At 38.4% G+C, this 22,646-nt stretch overlaps 1 protein-coding gene across 2 annotated transcripts in view; it reads left to right on the top strand.

The window, feature by feature from the left end:
- NRG4 (neuregulin 4) overlaps window positions 1–22,646 on the top strand; it is a 118,968-nt gene that overhangs the window by 28,326 nt on the left and 67,996 nt on the right. Inside the window, exons 1-3 of one of the 2 annotated variants that reach the window (XM_025390495.1) lie at window positions 13,140–13,265; window positions 14,451–14,516; window positions 16,451–16,544. In XM_025390495.1, the coding sequence (XP_025246280.1) occupies window positions 14,507–14,516; window positions 16,451–16,544 (104 nt within the window). In that variant the 5' untranslated portion in view covers window positions 13,140–13,265; window positions 14,451–14,506. Of the gene's footprint in view, window positions 1–13,139; window positions 13,266–14,450; window positions 14,517–16,450; window positions 16,545–22,646 lie in introns of those variants that run through there. The other variant, XR_003120230.1, reaches the window with a different exon arrangement.

Here is a 22,646-nt window from a genome sequence, read left to right as displayed (position 1 = left end):
AATTTTTTGTATTTTTAGTAGAGACCGGGTTTCACTGTGTTAGCCAGGATGGTCTCAATCTCCTGACCTCACCATCTGCCCGCCTCGGCCTCCCAAAGTGCTGGGATTACAGGCGTGAGCCACTGTGCCTGGCCCCTGTCTATCTATATTCTCTTTTATCTCACTGAGTTTCCTTAAGAGTACTATTTTGAATTCTTTTTCTGGTATTTCATATAGTTCCTTATGATTGGATTCTTACTGGATAATTACTGTGTTCTTCTGAAGGTATAATGTTTGCCTGCTTTTTCTGCCTATGTTTTTTGTTTGTTTGGTTGGGTTTTTTTGCCTACGTTAATTTCTATGCATTTGGTGGAACAATTGCCCCCTCCAATTTTCTTATGGAAAGACTTATACATATAGATGGGTCTTGGGGTGTCAGCTTGGTGGGGTGCCTTGGTTTTGGGTCTAGATTAACATGTAGTATAGTCTCCAGGTAGTTTCTTCAGCTGTAATCTACACTACTAACATTTATGAGTGTCTCAGGAATCTAAGATGAGAGAGTTTGGCAGTGGTGGTGTGGCTTTGCTGAGAGTGAAGCTTTTTCTCAGGTCAAGGGTGCGAGTATGCACACAGTGAGTCAGACAACTTGAAGTCTTGCTGGGGTCAGGGCCTTGGAGTTGTTACCCTGGCTGGTGGCACAGGCACCTGGTTGCTCAGCCAGTCTGGGGTTATGCCTGCCAGGGATGGCTTACAAGGCTATTTCTTAGACCTGAGACATGGGTGCACAGCTATTCAGCTGGCCTGAGGGCATGTCTGTCAGGGGTATCCCACGGGGCTGTTTTTTAGGCCTGGGATGCAGATGCATGGCTTCTAAGTTGTCCTGGGTGTATGTCTGTTCAAGTTTGCTCCTGGAGTTGTTTCTCTGGTCTAGGACATGGGTGGTTTATTGGGTGGCCTGGGTGCATGTCTGGTAGATGTGGCCAGGACATGGACACACAGCCACTCAGTCTGGAAGTGTGTCTGCCAGGGGCAGCCCCCGGGGCTGTTTCTCAGGCCTAGGAAGTGGACATATAGCTACTGAGTCAGCCTGGGGGCATGCTAGCCAGGGGCAGCCTGCAGAGCTGTTTCTTAGGCCCAAGACTTACATGATTGGCAGCTTGGAGGCCTAGGAGAAGGTGAACTAGGAGTAGCCCATGAAGCTGTTTCTCAGGCTCTGATTACAGGCGTGGGGCCTTTGGGCAGGCCAGAGGTGTGTCAGCAGGAGGGGTGGATGCCACAGGGCTGTTTCTCAGGTCCTAGGCTTGTAGCTGCTCCATCTGTTTGGTGGACAGCCCAAGGGGTTGCTTGTCAACTACTTGGTAGCCCCAAGTCCTTTCTTGCTTAACTTAGGGGAGGGTGTGCAGCAGTTTAGCTGGCTCAGCAGTGGGTTCACCCTGGGTAGGACTGCTAGACTATTCCTCCAGCTGGAAGTGCAGGCAGTGGGAATTGGTTTCCCTGCTGTGTAGGACCAGATTTGCAACCCATCCTGGACCCAGGCTTTGCACAGCTGGGGTTATGCATCAGCCATCTATGGGCTGAGTGGAATGAAGCTGAACCACCAGTGCTGGAGAGGCGCAATGGCTACTGGTCCCAGAGGAGGACGCATTCCAGAGGTGGCTCTAATTTCAAGATGGCACTGTGCTGCAGCAGTGTGGCTCACGGGATAGGTGGAGGTTGGGGAGTGCACACCTTGTGCTCATAATCCGTGCAACTATATAATCCAGTGTAGTTGCATGAATTCCCAGCAGCTCTCCAAACTGGACTTGGGGCTTGGGATGATGTGGGATTCACCTATAGTAAGGACTGTGGGCATTTGCAGTGGCAATAGCAGCTGATGAGATTCTTCTGCTTACCATTTCCCTGAAAGGGAAATTCTCTCCTGTCTCCAAATCAATCTGATCCAGGCATGGTAGACAGTGCCACAGAGGCTAGGTGTCTCTCTCCGTTGCTTCCAATCACTGTAGGTACCTCCTGGACTTCCAATCACTATAGGTACCTCCCCACTTCCCTACTGTACTCCAGCACTCTCTGGTCAACACTCTAGTGAAATCTTAGCTCTTTATTCATTGCGTTGGTCCTTTCTTGTGTGGGTGGGGAGTATGGGTGCCAGGTGTCTCTAGTGAGCTATCTTGCTGACATAACCTCATTGTGATTTTAATATGAATTTCCCTAATAGCTATTCCTTTAGTTATTTAATTTTAGCAACATTTGAAAGTTGTTCTTGATTTTTTTCTTACCCTGCTCAGCTATACTGTGGGTGTACCTCCTAAGTATGTCTTTAATTATCTCTCTCTTTGTCCTAATTCCTATGCCTTATTTCTTCACTATTATTAAAATAGCCTCCAAACTGCTTTCTCTGATACCACGTTCTCAGAAGATTCCAATTTGTTTTCCACACTGCCATCAGAATGAATTTTCTAAAATGTTTATGTAATCATGTCACTCCCTTGCTAAAAAGCTTTCAAAGCTCCCCATTGCCTTTAAGATAAAGCCTACAATCTGGATCCAGCATATTTTATACTATCTATTCTTGCCATTCTTTTCACCACCATCCCACCCTCCTACGAACATACACACTCCACACACACTACTATACATTTCCTGGCTTGTGATCTACCTGCAATTATTTGAATACATTAGATCTTCCTTCTTTTATGCCTTTGGACATGCTGTTACCTCTGTCTGAAATGTTCATTCATCTCTGTTTACAAACTCTTATTCATTCTACCTCTTGGAATCTTTTTCTGATTCTCCATTAACAGTTAAGAATTTGTGTGTGTGCAGGCCGGGCGCGGTGGCTCAAGCCTGTAATCCCAGCACTTTGGGAGGCCGAGACGGGCGGATCACGAGGTCAGGAGATCGAGACCATCCTGGCTAACAGGGTGAAACCCCGTCTCTATTAAGAAATACAAAAAAAAACTAGCCGGGCGAGGTGGCGGGCGCCTGTAGTCCCAGCTACTCGGGAGGCTGAGGCCGGAGAATGGCGTGAACCCGGGAGGCGGAGCTTGCAGTGAGCTGAGATCCGGCCACTGCACTCCAGCCTGGGCGACAGAGCAAGACTCCGTCTCAAAAAAAAAAAAAAAAAAAAAAAAAGAATTTGTGTGTGTGTGTGTGTCTGTGTGTGTGTGTAAATATAGTAACATACATATGTCTCTGTAAGAATATTAGGTTTAATCACGTGAAACTCATTTTTGTAAGTCAAAATATGCTTATATGAATCAGCCTAAAACATTTTTGTGCTTGTTTATGTATCTGGCATTCCTCACCCAGCAAGAGACTGTCCTTTTTTTTAAAAGGGTAGTAGGCCACTTAGTACACGTTTATTGATAGGTGGATGGAAAAATAGTTTTTAAAGATCAAGTCTTTCATTTAGACCAGGGGTCCCCAACACCCGGGCTGCAGACCAGTACCAGACCGTGGCCTATTAGGAACCAGGCTGTACAGCAGGAGGTGAGAAGCAGGCAAGTGAGCATCATGGCCTGTGCTCCACCTCCTGTCAAATCAGTGGTGGCACTAGATTCTCATAGAGCGTGAACCCTATTGTGAACTGCAAATGTGAGGGATCTAGATTGCGTGCTCTTTATGGGAATCTAATGCCTGATGACCTGAGGTAGAATAATTTCAACCTGAAACCATCCCCCACCTCAGTCCATGGAAAAATTGTCTTCCATGAAACCAGTCCCTGGTGCCGAAAAGACTGGGGACCACTGACTTAGAGTGAAAAGTTAGCTTGAAAATCTATAGATTTTCTACTTTAGAATCACATGATCCTAAAGACTGCTTATTTGCATGGTGCAAAAAATAATACAAAATCATCACAATATGTCTCTTAATAAATACATCTCGAATGTCATGAAGTCACAGATTATCTCCCATATACAGTTTAGTAGTCATTTTCATATTAGTAGACAGCATCATAGCTTCACGGTTCAAATAAAATAATAAAAGATACTGATTTTGTTTCATGAAAACATCATTTTGAAATTCAAACACCATATGCTAAAATGATTTATGTGTGTGTGTATGTGTACAAGCACACCTCTGAGATATTGTGGGTCTTGGTTTCAGACTGCTACAATAAAGCAAATATCACAATAAAGTGAGTCACACAAATTTTTTTGGTTTCCCAATGCATATAAAAGGTATGTTTATACTATAGCCTATTAGGTATGCAATAGCATTGTATCTAAAAAATAATGTATATACCTTAATTTAAAAATACTTGATTGTTAAAAAATGCTGACAAACATCTAAGCCCTCAGTGAGTTGTAATGTTTTTGCTGGGGGAGGGTCTTGCCTCAACAGTAGACTTAAGATAGTTAGTAAACCATGCTGTAAAGAGATGTGCTGTCATCCAGGTTTTGTTGTTCTGTTTATACAGCACAGGCAGATTAGATTTAGCATAATTCTTAAGGGCCCTAGGATTTTCAGAATGATGGATGAGTGTTGGCTTCAGCTTAAAGTCACAAGCTGTATTAGCCCATAACAAGAAGTCAACCTGTCCTTCAAAGCTTGGAAGCCAGACAGTAACTTCTCTTTGCTATAAAAGTCCAAGATGGTATCTTCTTCTACTAGAAGCTGGTATTGTCTACAGTGAAAATCTGTTGTTTAGTGTAACCATCTTCAATGATCTTAGACAGATTTTCTGGATAATTTGCTGCTGCTTCTACATTAGCACTTGTTGCTTTACCTTGCACTTTTATGTTATGGAGATGGCTTCTTTCCTTAAACCCCATGAACTCTGCTAGCTTCAAATTTTCTTCTGCAGCTTCTTTACCTCTCTCGGCCTTCATAGAATTTATAAGAGTTAGGGCCTTGCTCTGGATTAGGCTTTGGCTTACAGCAAGCTTGTCCAACCCTGGCACATGGGCTGCATGCAGCCCAGAATGGCTTTGAATGCCGCACAACACAAATTTGTAAACTTCTTAAAACATTATAAGATTTTTTTGCGATTTTTTTTCCTCATCAGCTATTGTTAGTGTTAGTGTATTTTATGTGTGGCCCAAGACAATTCTTTTTCCACTATGGCCCACGGAAGTCAAAAGATTGGACAACTCTGGCTTAGAGGAAGTGGTGGCTGGTTTGACCTTCTATCCAGATCACTAAAACTTTCTGCATAACAGCAATAAGGCTGTTTCATTTTATCATTTGTGTGTTCACTGGAATAGTACTTTTAATTTCCTTTAACAGTGCAAGAGGCCTATCTTACCTTTCTACATACCTCCTCACTAAGCTTAATAATTTCTAGCTTTTGATTTAAAGTGAAAAACATGCAGCTCTCCCTTTTACTTGAACACTTAGGGGCCATTGTAGGGTTATCAATTGGGCTAATTTCAATATTGTTGTGTCTCAGGGAATAGAGAGGCCAGGGGAGATAGGGGAATGTTCGGTCAATGGAGCATTCAGAATATGCAGATTTATCAATTAAGTTCTCTATTTTCTACAGTCATGGTTCATGGTGCCCCAAAACAATTACAATGGTAACATCAAAGATCACTGATCACAGATCACCATAACAGATGTAATAATAATGAAAAAGTTTGCAATATTGTAAGGATTACCAAAATGTGACATAGAAACATGAAGTGAGCACATGCTGTTGGAAAAATGACACCAACAGACTCAGGGTTGCCACAAGCCTTTCGTAAAAACAGTATCTGCAAAATGCAATAAAATGCATATAATGAGATATGTCTGTATAATGGTTATAGTTATGTAAAAATTGCCTTTGAATGTGGGAGATAATATGTAATAATGGGTGGCAGGCAAGATGGCTGAATAGTAACAGCTCTGGTCTGCAGCTCCCAGCGAGACCAACACAGAAGGCAGGTGATTTCTGCATTTCTGACTGAGGAACCCGGCTCATCTCACTGGGACTGGTTAGACAGTGGGTGCAGCCCACAGAGGGCAAGCCAAAGCGGGGTGGGGTGTCGCCTTACCAGGGAAGTGCAAGGGGTTGGGGAACTCCCCACCTAGCCAAGGGAAGCCATGAGGAATGGTGCCCTCCAGCCCACATACTATGCTATTCCCATGGTCTTCGCAACCCATAGACCAGGAAATTCTGTCACGTGCCTACGACATCAAGGCTGTGGGTTTCAAGCACAAAACTGAGCGGCCGTTTGGGCAGACACCAAACTGGGTGGCCGTTTGGACAGACACTGAGCTAGCTGCAGGAGCTTTTTTTCATACCCCAGTGGCACCTGGAACACCAGCGAGACAGAACCATTCACCCCCCTGGAAGGGGGGCTGAAGCCAGGGAGCCAAGTGGTCTAGCTCAGCAGATCCCACCCCCACAGAGCCCAGCAAGCTAAGATCCACTGGCTTGAAATTCTCGCTACCAGCACAGCAGTCTGAGGTTGACCTGGGATGCTTGAGCGTGGTGGAGGGAGTGACGTCTGCCATTACTGAGACTTGAGTAGGTGTTTTTCCCCTTACAGTGTAAACAAAACTGCCTGGAAGTTCAAACTGGGTGGAGACCACTGCAGCTCAGCAAAACCACTGTAGCCAGATTGCCTCTCTAGATTTCTTCTCTCTGGGCAGGGGAATCTCTTAAAAAAAAAAAAAAAAAAAAGGCAGCAGCCCCAGTCAGGGGGTTATGGATAAAACCCCCATCTCCCTGGAACAGAGGACCTGGGGGAAGTGGTGACTGTGGGCGCAACTTCAGCACACTTAAACATCCCTGCCTGCTGGCTCTGAAGAGAGCAGTGGATCTCCCAGCACAGCATCCGAGCTCGGCTAAGGGAGAACTGCTTCCTCAAGTGAGTCCCTAACCCCTGTGCCTCCTGACTGGGAGACACCTCCCAGCAGGGGTCAACAGACACCACATACAGGAGAGCTCCATCTGGCATCTGGTGGGTGCCCCTCTGGGACAAAGCTTCCAGAGGAGGGAACAGGCAGCAATCTTTACTGTTCTGCAGCCTACACTAGTGATACCTAGGCAAACAGGGTCTGGAGTGAACCTCCAGCAAACTCCAGCAGACCTGCAGCAGAGAGGCTTGACTGTTAGAAGGAAAACTAACTAACAGAAAGGAATAGCATCAACATCAATAAAAAGGATGTTCACTTAGAAACCCCATCCAAAGGTCACAACATCAAAGACCAAAGGTAGATAAATCCACGAAGATGAGGAAAAACCATGCAAAAAGGCTGAAAATTCCAAAAACCAGAACACCTCTTCTCCTCCAAAGGATCACAGCTCCTTGCCAGCAAGGGAACAAAACTGAATGGAGAATGAGTTTGACAAATTGACAGAAGTAGGCTTCAGAAGATGGGTAATAACAAACTCCTCCAAGCCAAAGGAGGATATCATAACCCAATACAAGGAAGCTAAGAACCATGAAAAAAGATTAGAGGAATTCCTAACTAGAATAACCAGTTTAGAGAAGAACATAAGTTGACCTGATGGAGCTGAAAAACATAGCACGAGAACTTTGTGAAGCATACACAAGTATCAATAGCCAAATTGATCAAGTGGAAGAAAGGATATCAGAGATTGAAAATCAACTTAATGAAATAAAGTGTGAAGACAAGATTAGAGAAAAAAGATTGAAAAGAAACGAGCGAGCCTCCAAGAAATATGGGACTATGTGAAAAGACCAAACCTACATTTGATTGGTGTACCTAAAAGTGAAGGGGAGAATGAAACCAAGCTGGAAAACACTCTTTAGGATATTATCCAGGAGAACTTCCCCAACCTAGCAAGAGAGGCCAACATTCAAATTCAGGAAATACAGAGAACACCACAAACATACTACTCGAGAAGAACAACCCCAAGACACGTAATTGTCAGATTCACCAAGGTTGAAATGAAAGAAAAAATATTAAGGGCAGCCAGAAAGGGGTTACCCACAAAGGAAAGCTCATCAGACTAACAACAGATCTCTCCACAGAAAACCTACAAGCCAGAAGAGAGTGGGGACCAATATTCAACGTTATTAAAGAAAAGAATTTTCAACCCAGAATTTCATATCCAGCAAAACTAAGATTCATAAGTGAAGGAGAAATAAAACCCTTTACAGACAAGCAAATGCTGAGAGATTTTTGTCACCACCAGGCCTGCATTATGGGAGCTCCTGAAGGAAGCACTGAACATGGAAAGGAAAAACTGGTACCAGCCACTGCAAAAACATACCAAATTATAAAGACCATCTACACTATGAAGAAACTGCGTCAACTAAGGGGAAAACAACCAGCTAGCATCATAATGACAGGATCAAATTCACATATAACAGTATTAACCTTAAATGTAAACAGGCTAAATGCCCCAATTAAAAGACACAGACTGACAAACTGCATAAAGAGTCAAGACACATTGGTGTGCCATGTTTAGGAGACCCATCTTATATGCAAAGAAACACATAGGATCAAAATAAAGGATTGGAGGAATATTTACCAAGCAAATGGGAAGAAAAAAAAAAGCAGGGTTTGCAGTCCTAGTCTCTAATAAAAACAGACTTTGAACCAACAAAGATCAAAAGAAACAAAGAAGGGCATTACATAATGGTAAAGGGATCGATGCAAAAAGAAGAGCTAACTATCCTAAATATATATGCACCCAATACAGGAGCACCCAGATCCATAAAGCAAGTTCTTAGAGACCTACAAAGAGACTTAGACTCCCACACAATAATAGTGGGAGACTTTAACACCCTACTGTAAACATTAGACAGATCAACAAGACAGAAAATTAACAGGATATTCAGGACTTGAACTCAGCTCTGGACCAAGTGGACCTAATAGACATCTGCAGAACTCTCTACCCCCAATCAACAGAATATACATTCTTCTCAGCACCACATTGCACTTATTCTAAAATTGACCACATAATTGGAAGTAAAACCCTCCTTAGCAAATGCAAAATCACGGAAATCATAACAGTCTCTCCAACCACAGTGCAATCAAATTAGAACTCAGGATTAAGAAACTCACTCAAAACTGCACAACTACATGGAAACTGAACAACCTGCTCCTGAGTGACTAATGGGTAAATAACGAAATTAAGGCAGAAATAAAGAAGCTCTTTGAAACCAATAAGAACAAAGACACAATGTACTAGAATCTCTGGGACACAGCTAAAGCAGTGTTCAGAGGGAAATTTATAGTACTAAATGCCCTCAAGATAAAGCAGGAAAAATCTAAAATTGACACCCTAACATCACAATTAAAAGAACTAGAGAAGCAAGAGCAAACAAATTCAAAATCTAGCAGAAGACAAGAAATAACTAAGATCAGAGCAGAACTGAAGGAGATAGAGACACAAAAAACACTTCAAAAAATCAATGAATCCACGAGTTGGTTTTTTATTTTTTAAAGATCAACAAAATAGATTGCTAGACAGACTAATAAAGAAGAAAAGAAGAATCAAATAGACACAATAAAAAATGATAAAGGGGATATTACCACTAATCCTACAGAAATATAAACTACCATCAGAGAATACTATAAACACCTCTATGCAAATAAACTAGAAAATCTGGAAGAAATGGTTACATTCCTGGACATACACCCTGCCCAACACTAAACCAGGAAGAAGTCAAATCCCTGAACAGACCAATAAGAAGTTCTGAAATTGAGGCAGTAATTAATAGCCTACCAATCAAAAAAAGTCCAGGACAAGATGGATTCACAGCCGAATTCTACCAGAGGTACCAAAAGGACCTGGTACCATTCCTTCTGAAACTATTCCTAACAATAGAAAAAGAGGGACTCCTCCCTAACTCATTTTATGAGGCCAGCAGCATCCTGGTACCAAAACCTGGCAGAGATACAACAAAAAAAGAAAATTTCAGGCCAGTATCCCTGATGAATATTGATGTGAAAATACTCAATAAAATACTGGCAAACTGAATCCAACAGCACATCAAAAAGCTTATCCACCATGATCAAGTCAGCTTCATCCCTCGAATGCAAGGATGATTCAACATGCAGAAATCAATACATGTAATCCATCACACAAACAGAACCGATGACAAAAACCACATGATTATCTCAACAGAAGCAGAAAAGGCCTTTGATAAAATTCAACACCCCTTTATGCTAAAAACTCTCAATAAACTAGGTAACGATGGAATGCATCTCAAAATAATAAGAGCTGTTTATGACAAACCCACAGCCAATATCGTACTGGATGGGCAAAAGCTGGAAACATTCCCTTTGAAAACCGGCACAAGACAAGGATGCCCTCTCTTACCACTCCTATTCAACATAGTATTGGAAGTTCTGGCCAGGGCAATTTAGGCGAGAGAAAGAAATAAAGTGTATTCAAATAGGAAGAGAGGAAGTCAAATTGTCTCTATTTGCATATGACATGATTGCATATTTAGAAAACCCCATCGTCTCAGCCCAAAATCTCCTTAAGCTGATAAGCAACTTCAGCAAAGTCTCAGGATACAAAATCAATGTGCAAAAATCACAAGCATCCCTGTACAACAATAACAGACAAACAGAGAACCAAATCATGAGTGAACTTCCATTCACATTTGCTACTAAAAGAATAAAATACCTAGGAATACAACTTACAAGGGATGTGAAGGACCTCTTCAAGGAGAACTACAAACCACTGCTCAGGACACAAACAAATGGAAGAACATTCCATGCTCATGGATAGGAAGAATCAATATCTTGAAAATGTCCATACTGCCCAAAGTAATTTAGAGATTCAATGTTATCCCCATCAGGCTACCATTGACTTTCTTCACAAAATTAGAAAAACCTAACTTTAAACTTTATGTGGAACCAGAAAAGAGCCTGTGTAGCCAAGACAATCCTAACCAAAAAGAACAAAGCTGAAGGCATCACGCTACCTGACTTCAAACTATACTACAAGACTATAGTAACCAAAACAGCATGATACTGATACCAAAACAGATATATGGACCAATGGAACAGAACAAAGGCCTCAGAAATAACACCACACATCTGCAACCATCTGATCTTTGACAAACCTGACGAAAACAAGCAATGGGGAAAGGATTCTCTATTTAATAAATGGTGTTGGGAAAAATGGATAGCCATATGCAGAAAACTGAAACTGGACCCCTTCCTTACACCTCATATAAAAATTAACTCATGATGGATTAAAGACATACACCTAAAACCTAAAACTGTAAAAACCCTAGAAAGAAACCTAGGCAATACCATTCAGGACATAGGCATGGGCAAAGACTTCGTGACTAGAACACCAAAAGCAATGGCAACAAAAGCCAAAATTGACAAATGAGATATAATTAAATTAAAGGGCTTCTGCAGAGCAAAAGAAACTATCATCAGGAAACCTACAAAATGGGAGAAAATTTTTGCAATCTATCCATCTGACAAAGGGCTAATACCCAGAATCTATAAGGAACTTAAACAGATTTACAAGAAAGAAGTCAACAACCCCATCAAAAAATGGGTGAAGGATTTGAACAGGCACTTTTCAAAATAAGACATTTATGCAGCCAACAACCATATGAAAAAAGCTCATCATCACTGGTCATTAGAGAAATGCATATCAAAACCACAATGAGATACCATCTCCCACCAGTTAGAATGGTGATCATTAAAAAGTCAGGAAACAACAGATGCTGGAGAGGATGTGAAGAAATAGGAATGCTTTTACACTATTGGTGGGAGTGTAAATTAGTTCAACCATTGTGGAAGACAGTCTGTCGATTCCCCAAGGATCTAGAACTAGAAATACCTTTGGACCCAGCAATCCCGCTACTGGGTATATACCCAAAGGATTATAAATCATGCTACTATAAAGACACATGCACACGTGTGTTTATTGTGGCACTCTTCACAATAGCAAAGACTTGGAACCAACCCAAATTCCCCTCAATGATAGACTGGATAAAGAAAATGTGGCACATATACACTATGGAATACTATGCAGCCATAAAAAAGGGTGAGCTCATGTCCTTTGCAGGACCATGGATAAAGCTGGAAACCATCATTCTCAGCAAACTAACACAAGAACAGAAAACCAAATGCCACATATTCTCACTCATAGGTGGAAATTGAACAATGAGAACATATGGACACAGGGAGGAGAACATCACACACCAGGGCCTGTCAGGGGGTGGGGGGCTAAGGGAGGGATAACATTAGGAGAAATACCTAATGTAGATGATGGGTTGATGGGTACAGGAAACCAGCATGGCACGCATATACCTATGTAACAAACCTGCACATTCTGCACATGTATCCCAGAACTTAAAGTATAATTTTAAAAATGTAATGATGAACAGATTGGCTTTTTTTGTTTTGTTTTGTTTTGTTTTTGAGACAGAGGCTTGCTCTGTCGCCCAGGCTGGAGTCCAGTGGCGCAATTTTGGCTCACTGCAAGCTCCACCTCCCAGGTTCACACCATTCTAATGAACAGATTGTTTTTAGAGTATTTGATTTTGAGTTTAATATTTTCTTAAAACAACAAAACAAACATATTAGTTTGGGCTTTACATCAGTCAAGTAGTAATTGTCATTTTAGAAAAGATAACCATCTAAATGTTTGGCATACTTTAGATAATTATATGATGAAGATCTCTATACTTCATTTAAACAAAATTACAGTTTAGTCAATATTTTAAAATTGTTTATTATTTTTAAAAGTTTCATCACTATATTTAACAACTTTGCCATAGTATTCAGGCATTATACTGTCATTGCTATTAGTCAGGTTCAATGATTTTATTCATTTCAAATTGAACTTGGTGTTATAAGTTTTGTTATAGCTATTACCTTCTTTTAGCTTTATAAGTTCTTCAGGTCATTATTTATATAAATTTTATCTGGCTTGTAAGATAAAACCTCATAAAACATAAATTTTGAAAAATATTTTTTAAAAATTTGTGAAACACTTACCCATTAGCTCCACATTAAAATTTATTTTCTCCCAAACTTACACTACGTCTTGAATTATTCAGACAAGCAAAGATAAGTAATGAGTCTGAAGAATGTGCTTTGGTTTTTACCTTTAAAACTTGGACAGTGATTTGGAAGTGCCCCTTAGTACAACTCCTTTTCTAAATAAAATTCTGCTCCATTTGCAACTCTGAACATGTAAATTGAAGGGGTGGCTCCCTTGGCCAGTGCCTGACCTCTGTGCACACCTTGGTCTGGCGTGACCTCGCCCACACTGCACGCTGCAGCCATATAAATCAGATTTTTGACATGTTATAAAATGCAAGTCACAGCTGCTGTTGTCTGCAGTATTCAAAAACTTTTGAAACACTGCATGTCCAACAAAATTTATTTTGTGTGTGAATGTAAGTTTTTATTGAGGGTAAGTCCTATTTGTTTGGAAAAAAGAAACAGTATGAGTCAGTGATTTTAAAAAATCAAATAGATTTAATGTTCTCCTTCCTGCCTGTTCTCGCTCGTGTGTGTTCTCTCTCGATTGCTTGCTCGCTCTCTCTGCCTCTCTGCTTGTCTAAGAAAAGAGCTGTTGGCTTTGAGAGAAGACCTTGATATTACAACTGTGTTAGTAGATTGAGGTTTCTGTTAGAGTCTTTCTGTTTAGGTCAGAAGTGTTCTTTATAGAACAGAATTGGGAGCTTGTAATCATAATGTAAGTATAAATGCTTCACCTCTTCAGATATATGTTTGAATTCTTTTGTTTCTGTTATAGCAGGAAACTTCATATGTAAGAGTATCTTATTAGCTACATTGCTTTGCCAGATGCCAGACATTTTTTGTGTTTCTGTGGTTAACATTTTCTTTTTTTTTTTTTTTTTAATTTAATTTTAAGTTCCGGGATACATGTGCAGGACGTTCAGGTTTGTTACATAGTGTGTTTATTACATGTGTGCCATGGTGGTTTGCTGCACCTATCAGCCCTGGACATTTTTTAAAAGAAAGGTTCGCATGGATTGATAAATGTAATGTGCAATCTATGGTAAACTTAAAAGTGCTTTTATAAAAGTTTTAAAGGTTCTATAAAAGTGCAAAAACTTGAAATGCAATTGAAGATTTTTCTGTAGTACATTTTGGCTATTTTCAGTAAATTGAAAAAGTGGAAGTTACTGATTCTACTTAAGAGTCAGATTGTAAATACGCTTTATGAAAAAGCAGAAAGTCAATTCAGTTCATTCAGTTTTACTTACTGTCTCATATCGTTCATGTAAAATTCCATGTAGTACTCTACTATGTTAATAATGTTTACTAAAAATAAGCCTTATTAGACTTTTCTGCAGAGAGATATTTAAGATTAAATTACATTATTTAGGCAATGATTTATATTAAGTATGTTATTCATCTTTTAGTTTTGTTCATATTTTTTATTGAAATGTAATAGGTATCTAAAAATGCCGTAACTAAAATTTGTCCCTAGTATATAAATGTCTTTATTATTTTCAACATTTAAGAATATTGCTGTTAGAATAATTGACATTTTGTAATGCCCTTAAAAGAAGACCATTTTCCCTAAATTATTATTTTTTAAAATGTTTTAGGTACTGTTTTTCAACCCTAATCTCTTGACCAAGAATGAAACTATTTACAAACTAAGATGCCAACAGGTAATTTCTTATACATTTATATGTTTTTGTCAATATGTTTCCATAGCAATAGAACAATGATCAAAAATGTATATTAACACAAGGCTGTATTATTCCCTTCCAACATCATTGGAAGAGATGTGAATATGAAATTAATATTTCAAATATGAAATATTTGGTTTTGAGAGACCTTCCTTTATGACATAAAACTACTTTATTTTAGACATATATGTTTTATTGGTTTTATAACCTGATACATTCTAGCTTGTTCTATATCTGAAATCAGCTCAAATAGTAAAGGAAATAGAAGTCAGAATAAAAGTAGATTCAGAAATAGTGATTCAGGTTAGATGAGTTTTCTTTATTGATAAAATAAATGCCAAGTGTTGAGATATGTTTGACTATAATCTGATTAAAACAAGGACACTAATTTTAGCTGTGATAAAGTTACTTTCCACCCTCAGTGGAAAACCATATATGATGACTCCTTTGATTCTGATATAATGTTAATTTTATTTTTTAGCCAAATTATTCCTGAAAAATTTTATAATCTTGTTGAAAGTTGTTTGATTAGGAAGAAGCATGGCATTGTGTAAAAAAAAAAAAATCTCAAAGAATTCATTTTGGTTGATTTTACTTTCTTTTTCACCAGTTCTCTGTAGTTCTGATTTCCTCTTTTCATTTTTATACTCTTTGGGCTATAATGTGATGCTGAAACAGGATTTTCTCAATTCTAAAGTAAAACAAAAGTTTTAAAATTTGAAAATCTGATTGTGGAGATATCTGACTCATAGCAATTATATCTTAGCAAGCATTGATATCTTAGTGGCACATAAATGCTAGATAATTTTTAAAATTAATATACTAATTTTAATGTCAAATTGGAGTCCCAATGGGAGTAATGCCATTTTCTTATTCCCATTAGATGATTCTGGGTCATTTCCTAGATAGAAACAATTAAGAACTAACAACGTACAATATTAAAGCAATATAATTTCCCCTTTAAGGCTGAAAGATAAAATATTCACCAATTTTCTCTTCATAAATTACTAGTATAATGACTCAATGAATCCTTCTGTTATTCTAATTTTTTCTATACAATGGTTTTGGTGGCCAGGGATTTTTTATAAAAGGTCTTGGGGGTGAGGCTGGAAGGAAGGAGAGGTACCAAGGGAGAAAGGGAAGGCAGAGAGATAAAGACAGATAAAGGAAAGGTCAAAGATAAAGAAAGAAGATGAGGCTGAAGAAAGAGGAAAGAGAGACAAGAAGCAAGAGAGAAGTAGAGGCTTATTTTCTTAGTATTCTAAAAGATTTGGCTGTATATCAAGCTATGACTTAGCTTTTTAATTTTTCTTTGTAACTTTAGGTATGTCTTTATAGTTAGTAGCTATTACCTAAAATCACCTTGCAAATCAACACCTTATAAGATTATTTTTGGTTTCTGACATTTAGATTGTCATATAGGAACATTTAAAGTTAACTTTGGAAATAAAAAATTAATTATCTAAATCCTTTCCCAGACGCAATTTCAGATATTAATGTATTTGAGACCTAATAGGAAAAACAAGAATCTAAATAAATTCTTGGGACAGGGAAACTAGGTAATACTGCCAAATCTCTGTAGTAAGTGAGAAAGGCCCTGTTTGTTCTAAGATCCTAATCACCTCCTTTTAATCTAACTAATATAGGCATTCCTTATTTCTGTTATTTAGTGTCTAAACCCATTATAGTTAATGGCCATATCTTTAGGACATAATTCTTCTCTCAAAGACATAGAAGTCCCAGTCTGTCAAATAAGGAATAGAATTAAGTCTTTCATTTTGAGAAAAAAAAAATTATTCATTCTGATTTTCAGAATTGCTACTTCAGTTTAAGATAGTTATTCCTATTCCTTGTTGTTGCATTAGGAAAACTCTAATTTGCTTTTCTCTATTTTATATATGTATGTGTTTTAGATCACGAAGAGCCCTGTGGTCCCAGTCACAAGTCATTTTGCCTGAATGGGGGGCTTTGTTATGTGATACCTACTATTCCCAGCCCATTTTGTAGGTGAGTTAAATGGACTAAGGGAAGATGTTAACTTTATTTTTTTTATTGTCTACTAACTTCTTTGAGAAGTGATAAAAAGTAAACAAAAAGTGTAAGATGAAAAGGTATGAGGCATATTCTTCGTATTTATGTAGGGAAAATTTATCCTTTTAAAACAAAACAAAAACAAATAGCACAATAAAAATCTCACTAATCAAGGTGTTTATTTTGAAAATTGGTAATGGTAGTTCCTAGCCTAGACATATTTTTAAAAAATAATCCCTTTTAGTGAACTCTTTGATTTTAGCAATTTAAGGAAGGCAGTCTGTGCTTAATATTCCTGGCAAAATAGCTAGGGAATTTGCTAATCAAAAAAACCTAATATGAGATATTTTATTTTGAGTTTTTAATACATAAGCACATGATAACAGAGTTGGCACCAAAACTTACACTTTATATGTTAAAAAGCAAAAGAAGCATTGTTTTTCTAATAGTGGTAGCAAATAAAAAAGAATGGTATCTTAGCCACTATTGTTTTAAAATAATATAATTCACTGCGGGAGTACAGATACAGCCAGTGACCCATAAAAACTTCAAAATAGTACTTCTGTAGCCTGATTCCTATGAGTTGGTTGAATAGGATTTAAGTGTGTAATAATAAACCTCTTTTTAGTATATGAGTTAACATCGTAGTACTGCCGTATACTGTGGAGCTAACACTTAAGATCTAAAGATATTTTGTAACACATGTGAATTACTCTCTTTTGTTCTTTAACCAAACTGAGAAGTATAGAATCTAGATTTAAGATCTTACTGTACATAAAAGGACAGAAAAGTAAAATTCATAGGGAAAGTTGAAGATACTGGGATGTAGTATGGAGGAGAGGAGACAAAAAGAAATAACCTCACAACTATCTCAAGAAGATTTTAGGGCTTTTCACATGGGGAATAGTGCCCCGGTGTTTTTCTTCTCTAGTGAATATGTAAAGGGAAGGGAATGGAGGAACAAATTAACAATTACTTAACACTCATGATGTGCCTCAGGAGTATACTCTTTTGGTTTTTTAATCTGTTTTCTGAGATATAATTTATGTATAATGAACTACATTCATTTACAGTGCGCAATGGATTAATTTTGACAAATGTTTGTACCTGTGAAATCACCACCACTATCACATCTAGATATAGAACATTTCCATAGATAGTCCCCCCCCAAATTTTGTTGCTGACTCTGCTCAACACTTAATTCTCACAAACATCTTAGAGAAAGGAGGCAGGGGAGACCTTAGAAAATAATACAAAAAAAAAAAGAGGAGAAAATGAGAAATTAAGTGACATGCCAAAGGTCATATAGCTGGGAAGAAGAAAGATGTCACCTTTAAATACAACTCCCAAGTTTCACTTAACTTTATAATATGTTCATTCTGGATTCTTTCTAAGGTGATATGGCATGTAGCATATATAAAATAAAACAAGAATGCTTATCAGAAGAAGTGCATTTAGATCAGGCATGGTGGCTCACACCTGTAATCCCAGCACTTTGGGAGGCCGAGGCGGGCGGATCACAGGGTCAAGAGACCGAGACCATCCTGTCTAACATAGTGAAACCCCATCTCTATTAAAAGTACAAAAAATTAGCCAGGCGTAGTGGCACACGCCTATAGTCCCAGCTACTCAGGAGGCTGAGGCAGGAGAATGGTGTGAACCCAGGAGGCAGAGCTTGCAGTGAGCCAAGATCGCGCCACTACACTCCAGGCTGGGCGACAGAGTGAGACTCCATCTCAAAAAAAAAAAAGAAGAAGTGCATTTAATAATTTTTAAATACTAATATTTTGTGTCTTGATCTTGATGATGGCTACATGGGTATAAAGACTATTCTTTCTCCATTGGATTGCCTTTGCCCCTTTGTCAAAAATCACTTGATCATTTATGTGCAAGTCTATTTCTGGACTATTCTTTTCTGTTGATCTATGTGTCCTGTCTTTTCATCAATACCAGTCTTGATAAACGTAGCTTTATAATGAGCAAAATCAGGTAGCATGATTCCTTAACTTTGTTCTTTGGCTCAATGACCTTTAGCCTTATTTTCTAATAGACAGTATTTAATGTTAAAATTTTCAAATACATTTCTGTTTTACCCTAAAAATTTTATAGTTTGTTGTTCAGTTTTAGGTTTAAACATTTTTTCATTATGATTTCTTCTGTAACCTATAGGGTGTTTTCCTATGCTTTTGTATTTGTACCTGATTTAATGGCATTGTGGGCAGAGTGCTTGGTCCATCAAGCTATGCACTTAATGTCTATCTGTATACTAGCTATCTGTTATACCTCACTGAATAAGTTGACAGAAAGAACTAAGAATGCTGGAATTTGGAGATTCATTAAAATGGAAAGAAACCTAGGTTGTCATCCTGCTTTTGTACCTTGGATAGGTGCATTTTTAATGTATTTTCAAAAAGTTACCAATGATAGAGAATGGCCAAGTTTGCTGGCAACCCACAGCGGGTGTAAAAATGTATATAGTTTCTTCCTAATATCAGAATGTAAGAGTAGTAATTACGGAGTAGTTGAAACCATGCCACATGGGTTCATGATGGGTAGAGAATGAAGCAAGGTCACCACATTGCACAACAGCAGGGGATTCTGTGTCTTGGCACCCTCTTTGTAATATGAATGAGGTATTCTGGAGTTGCTAAACACCCTGGAAGGAAGTGAAGTAGGGGGGTGGGGTAGTGAATGAAAGGGCGGCTGAGAGAAAAGGAAAAAAATATAGTGCCTGAAGGCTGAGTGACATTGAATGGCAGATGTATTTTAATTCATATTTTATAAAAATAACTGCTTTCCAATTATCTTAGGAGCACATTTCTAACGTAGCCCTATAGGCTGTAATAGCAATAACTAAGAGTGATAAACTCATTTTCCATCCCACTTCATACTGTTTTCTGCATTTCCTGTTTCTATTATGACATCTCAACCATCTTGTCACTGAGAAACCCCAGACTTATATTTGACTCTGTCATTGCCCTCTTGTCCAGTTGTCAAATCATATTTCTACCTTTGCTGTATCTCTCATCTCTCTAGTCCTTTCTGTTCTTACTATTATTATACCAGCTCAGAGTTTCTTAATTCCTTGCTTTGTCTATAGAAATAGTTCCTAACCAATTTTCCCAGAGCCTAATTATCATCATCTGTCCAGCTAAAACAAAAAAACTCTTCAGTGACAGCCCTCACACCTACCCAACTACCACTCATGAAGTAATACCTCACTTTTTAGCCTAGCTCTTTCAGCCTTCTACCATTTGGCCCTCAAACTACCTTTGTGGCCATTTCTTCCTTGGTCTGCATTCTAACTAGAACCATTCACTATTTACATTAGATATACTTTGTGTTATGTTGCCTGCCAACCCCTCCTGTTTCTCCTCCTCCTCAGTCTACTCCACATGAAAATGAAAATGAAAAGGATGAAGACCTTTATGATGATCTACTTCCACTTAATGAATAGTAAGAGGTATATTTTCTCTTCCTTACAATTTTCTTTTCTTTCTTTCATGTTTTGTTTTTGTTTTTGTTTTGAGACGGAGTCTCACTGGCTGGAGTGCAGTAGTGCGATGTAACCTCCGCCTCCCAGGTTCAAGCGATTCTCCTGCCTCTCAGCCTCCTGAGTAACTGAGATTACAGGTGTGTGTCACCACACCCAGCTAAATTTTGTGTTTTTAGTAGAGGCGGGGTTTTGCCATTTTAGCCAGGCTAGTCTTGAACTCCTGACTTCAGGTGATCCACCCACCTTGGCTTCCCAAAATGCCGAGATTACAGGTGTGAACCACTGCACCTGGCCCTTTTTTTTTTTTTTTTTTTTTTTTTAAGAGACAGGGTCTTGCTCTGTTGCCCAGGCCGAAGTGCAGTGGCTTGATCATAGTTCACAGCAACCTCAAACTCCTGAGCTCAAGTGATCCTCCTGCCTCAGCCTCCCAAGAAGCAGGGACTACAGGCACACGCCACTGCCCTTGGTAATTTATTTTTTGTGGAGGATGGGGTTTTGCTGTGTTGACTAGGCTGGTCTCAAACTCCTAGCATCAAACTCCTGGCCTTAAGTGATCCTCCCACCTCAGCTTCCCAAGGTGCTGGGATTACAGGTATGAGCCACTTCATCCAGCCCCCTTACAAGTTTCTTAATAACATTTTCTTTTCTCTAGCTTGCTTTATTGTAAGACTATAGTATGTAATACATATAACATATAAAATATGTGTTAATCGACTGTTTATGTTATTAGTAAGGCTTCCAGTCAACAGAAGGCTATTAGTAGTTAAGTTTTGAGGGAGTCAAAAGTTATATGTGGATTTTTGACTGCATGGGGGTTGGTGCCCCAACCCCTATATCATTCAAGGGTCAACTGTATTTGTGCCTTAAGATCTAAAATGCTTCTAGTCAGCACATAGTTGCATCATGTGTTTTCGTCCATTTTTCTAATCTCTGTCTTTCATTAGATAATTTAATCTATTTACATTTAAAGTAATTACTGATAAGAAGGGGCTTTTGTAATTTTGTTATTTATTTTCTATATGCCTTATCACTTTTTTGTTTTTCATTTTCTATATGAGTGTCTTTTGTGTTTAATTGATTTATTCGCAGTAAAACTTTTTTTTCTTTTCTTTTCTTTTTTTTTTTTGAGACGGAGTTTTGCTCTTATTGCCCAGGCTGGAGTGCAATGACGCTATCTCGGCTTACCGCAACCTCCGCCTCCCGGATTCAAGCGATGATTCTTCTGCCTCAGCCTCCCGAGTAGCTGGGAGTACAGGCACGGCCACCATGCCTGGCTAATTTTGTATTTTTAGTAGAGACAAGATTTCTCCATGTTGGTCAGGCTGTTCTCGAACTCCTGACCTCAGGTGATTTGCCTGCCTCAGCACCCCAAAGTGCTGGGATTACAGATGTGAGCCACTACACCCAGCCTGTAGTAAAATGTTTAAATTCCTTTTTCATTTCCTTTTGTGTATATTCTATAACTATTTTCTTTGCATTTACCATGGGGATTAAATTTAACTTTTTAAAGTTATAACACTAATTTGAATTTATACCAGCTTAACTTAAATCACATATAAGAACTGCTTCTTTATAGCTCTGTCCCCACTTCTTTCATTTATTGTCACAAAATTATATTTTTGCATATTGTGGCTACAAAACATAAACTAAGAATTCAGCTCAATACATTAATCTCTTAAATTATGCAGAAGATAAAAATGGGATTACAAACTATTTTTATGGTAATACTAGCTTTTAAAATTGTTCATGTATTTATCTTTATGGATATCTTAATTTCACCACCTAGGACTCCCTGAGTTTTTCTTGCAGAACAGGTCAAGTGATAATGAATTTTGTCAGCTTTTATCTCAGAATGCCTTAAAAACTCTTAGTTTTGAAGGACTGCTTGTTGAATATAGGATTCTTGGTTCCAGTTGTTTTTGTTTGTTTATTTAGCCATTTGAATTTATCAGCCTACTGTCTTCTGGCTTGCATAGTTTTGATCAGGGAAATCTGTTGATAATCTCGTTGAGGATGCCTTCTATGTGAGGAGTCACTTTTCTTGCTGCTTTCAGGATTCTCTCTTTGGTTTTGATTGCAGCGTGTCTCATTATGGGTCTCTCTGAGTTCATCTTACTTGGATTTCATTAACCTTTTTGGATATTTATATTGTCTTTCATCAAATTTGGGAAGTTTTAAACAATTATTTCTTTAAATATTCTTTCTATCCCTTTCTTTTTTCTCTTTTTGGAACTCTAACAATAGGTATGTTGGTCCATTTGATGTTGTCCCATGGGACCCTTAGGCTCTGTTCACTTTTCTTTAATCTTTTTTCCTTCTGTTAGACGACTCAACAGTTGTCATTATCTTATGTTCATCTATTTTAACATAATGTTTTAAAATTATAAGTTTTCCTCTGAGAATTAATTTAATAGCAGCTCACAATTTTCGATGTGTCATATTTTCATTTTGTTTAATTCAAATGTTTACTAACATCCTTTGAAGTTTTTTTGATCTGTTAATTCTATGAAAGTGTATTGCTCAATTTTCAGCATTTGTGGATTTTCTGGTTATATTTTATTACAGGTTTCAAGTTTAATTCC

Source organism: Theropithecus gelada, chromosome 7a, assembly GCF_003255815.1.
Source record: "Theropithecus gelada isolate Dixy chromosome 7a, Tgel_1.0, whole genome shotgun sequence".
NCBI lineage: Eukaryota > Metazoa > Chordata > Mammalia > Primates > Cercopithecidae > Theropithecus > Theropithecus gelada.
This window is presented reverse-complemented; position numbering and strand designations above follow the sequence as displayed.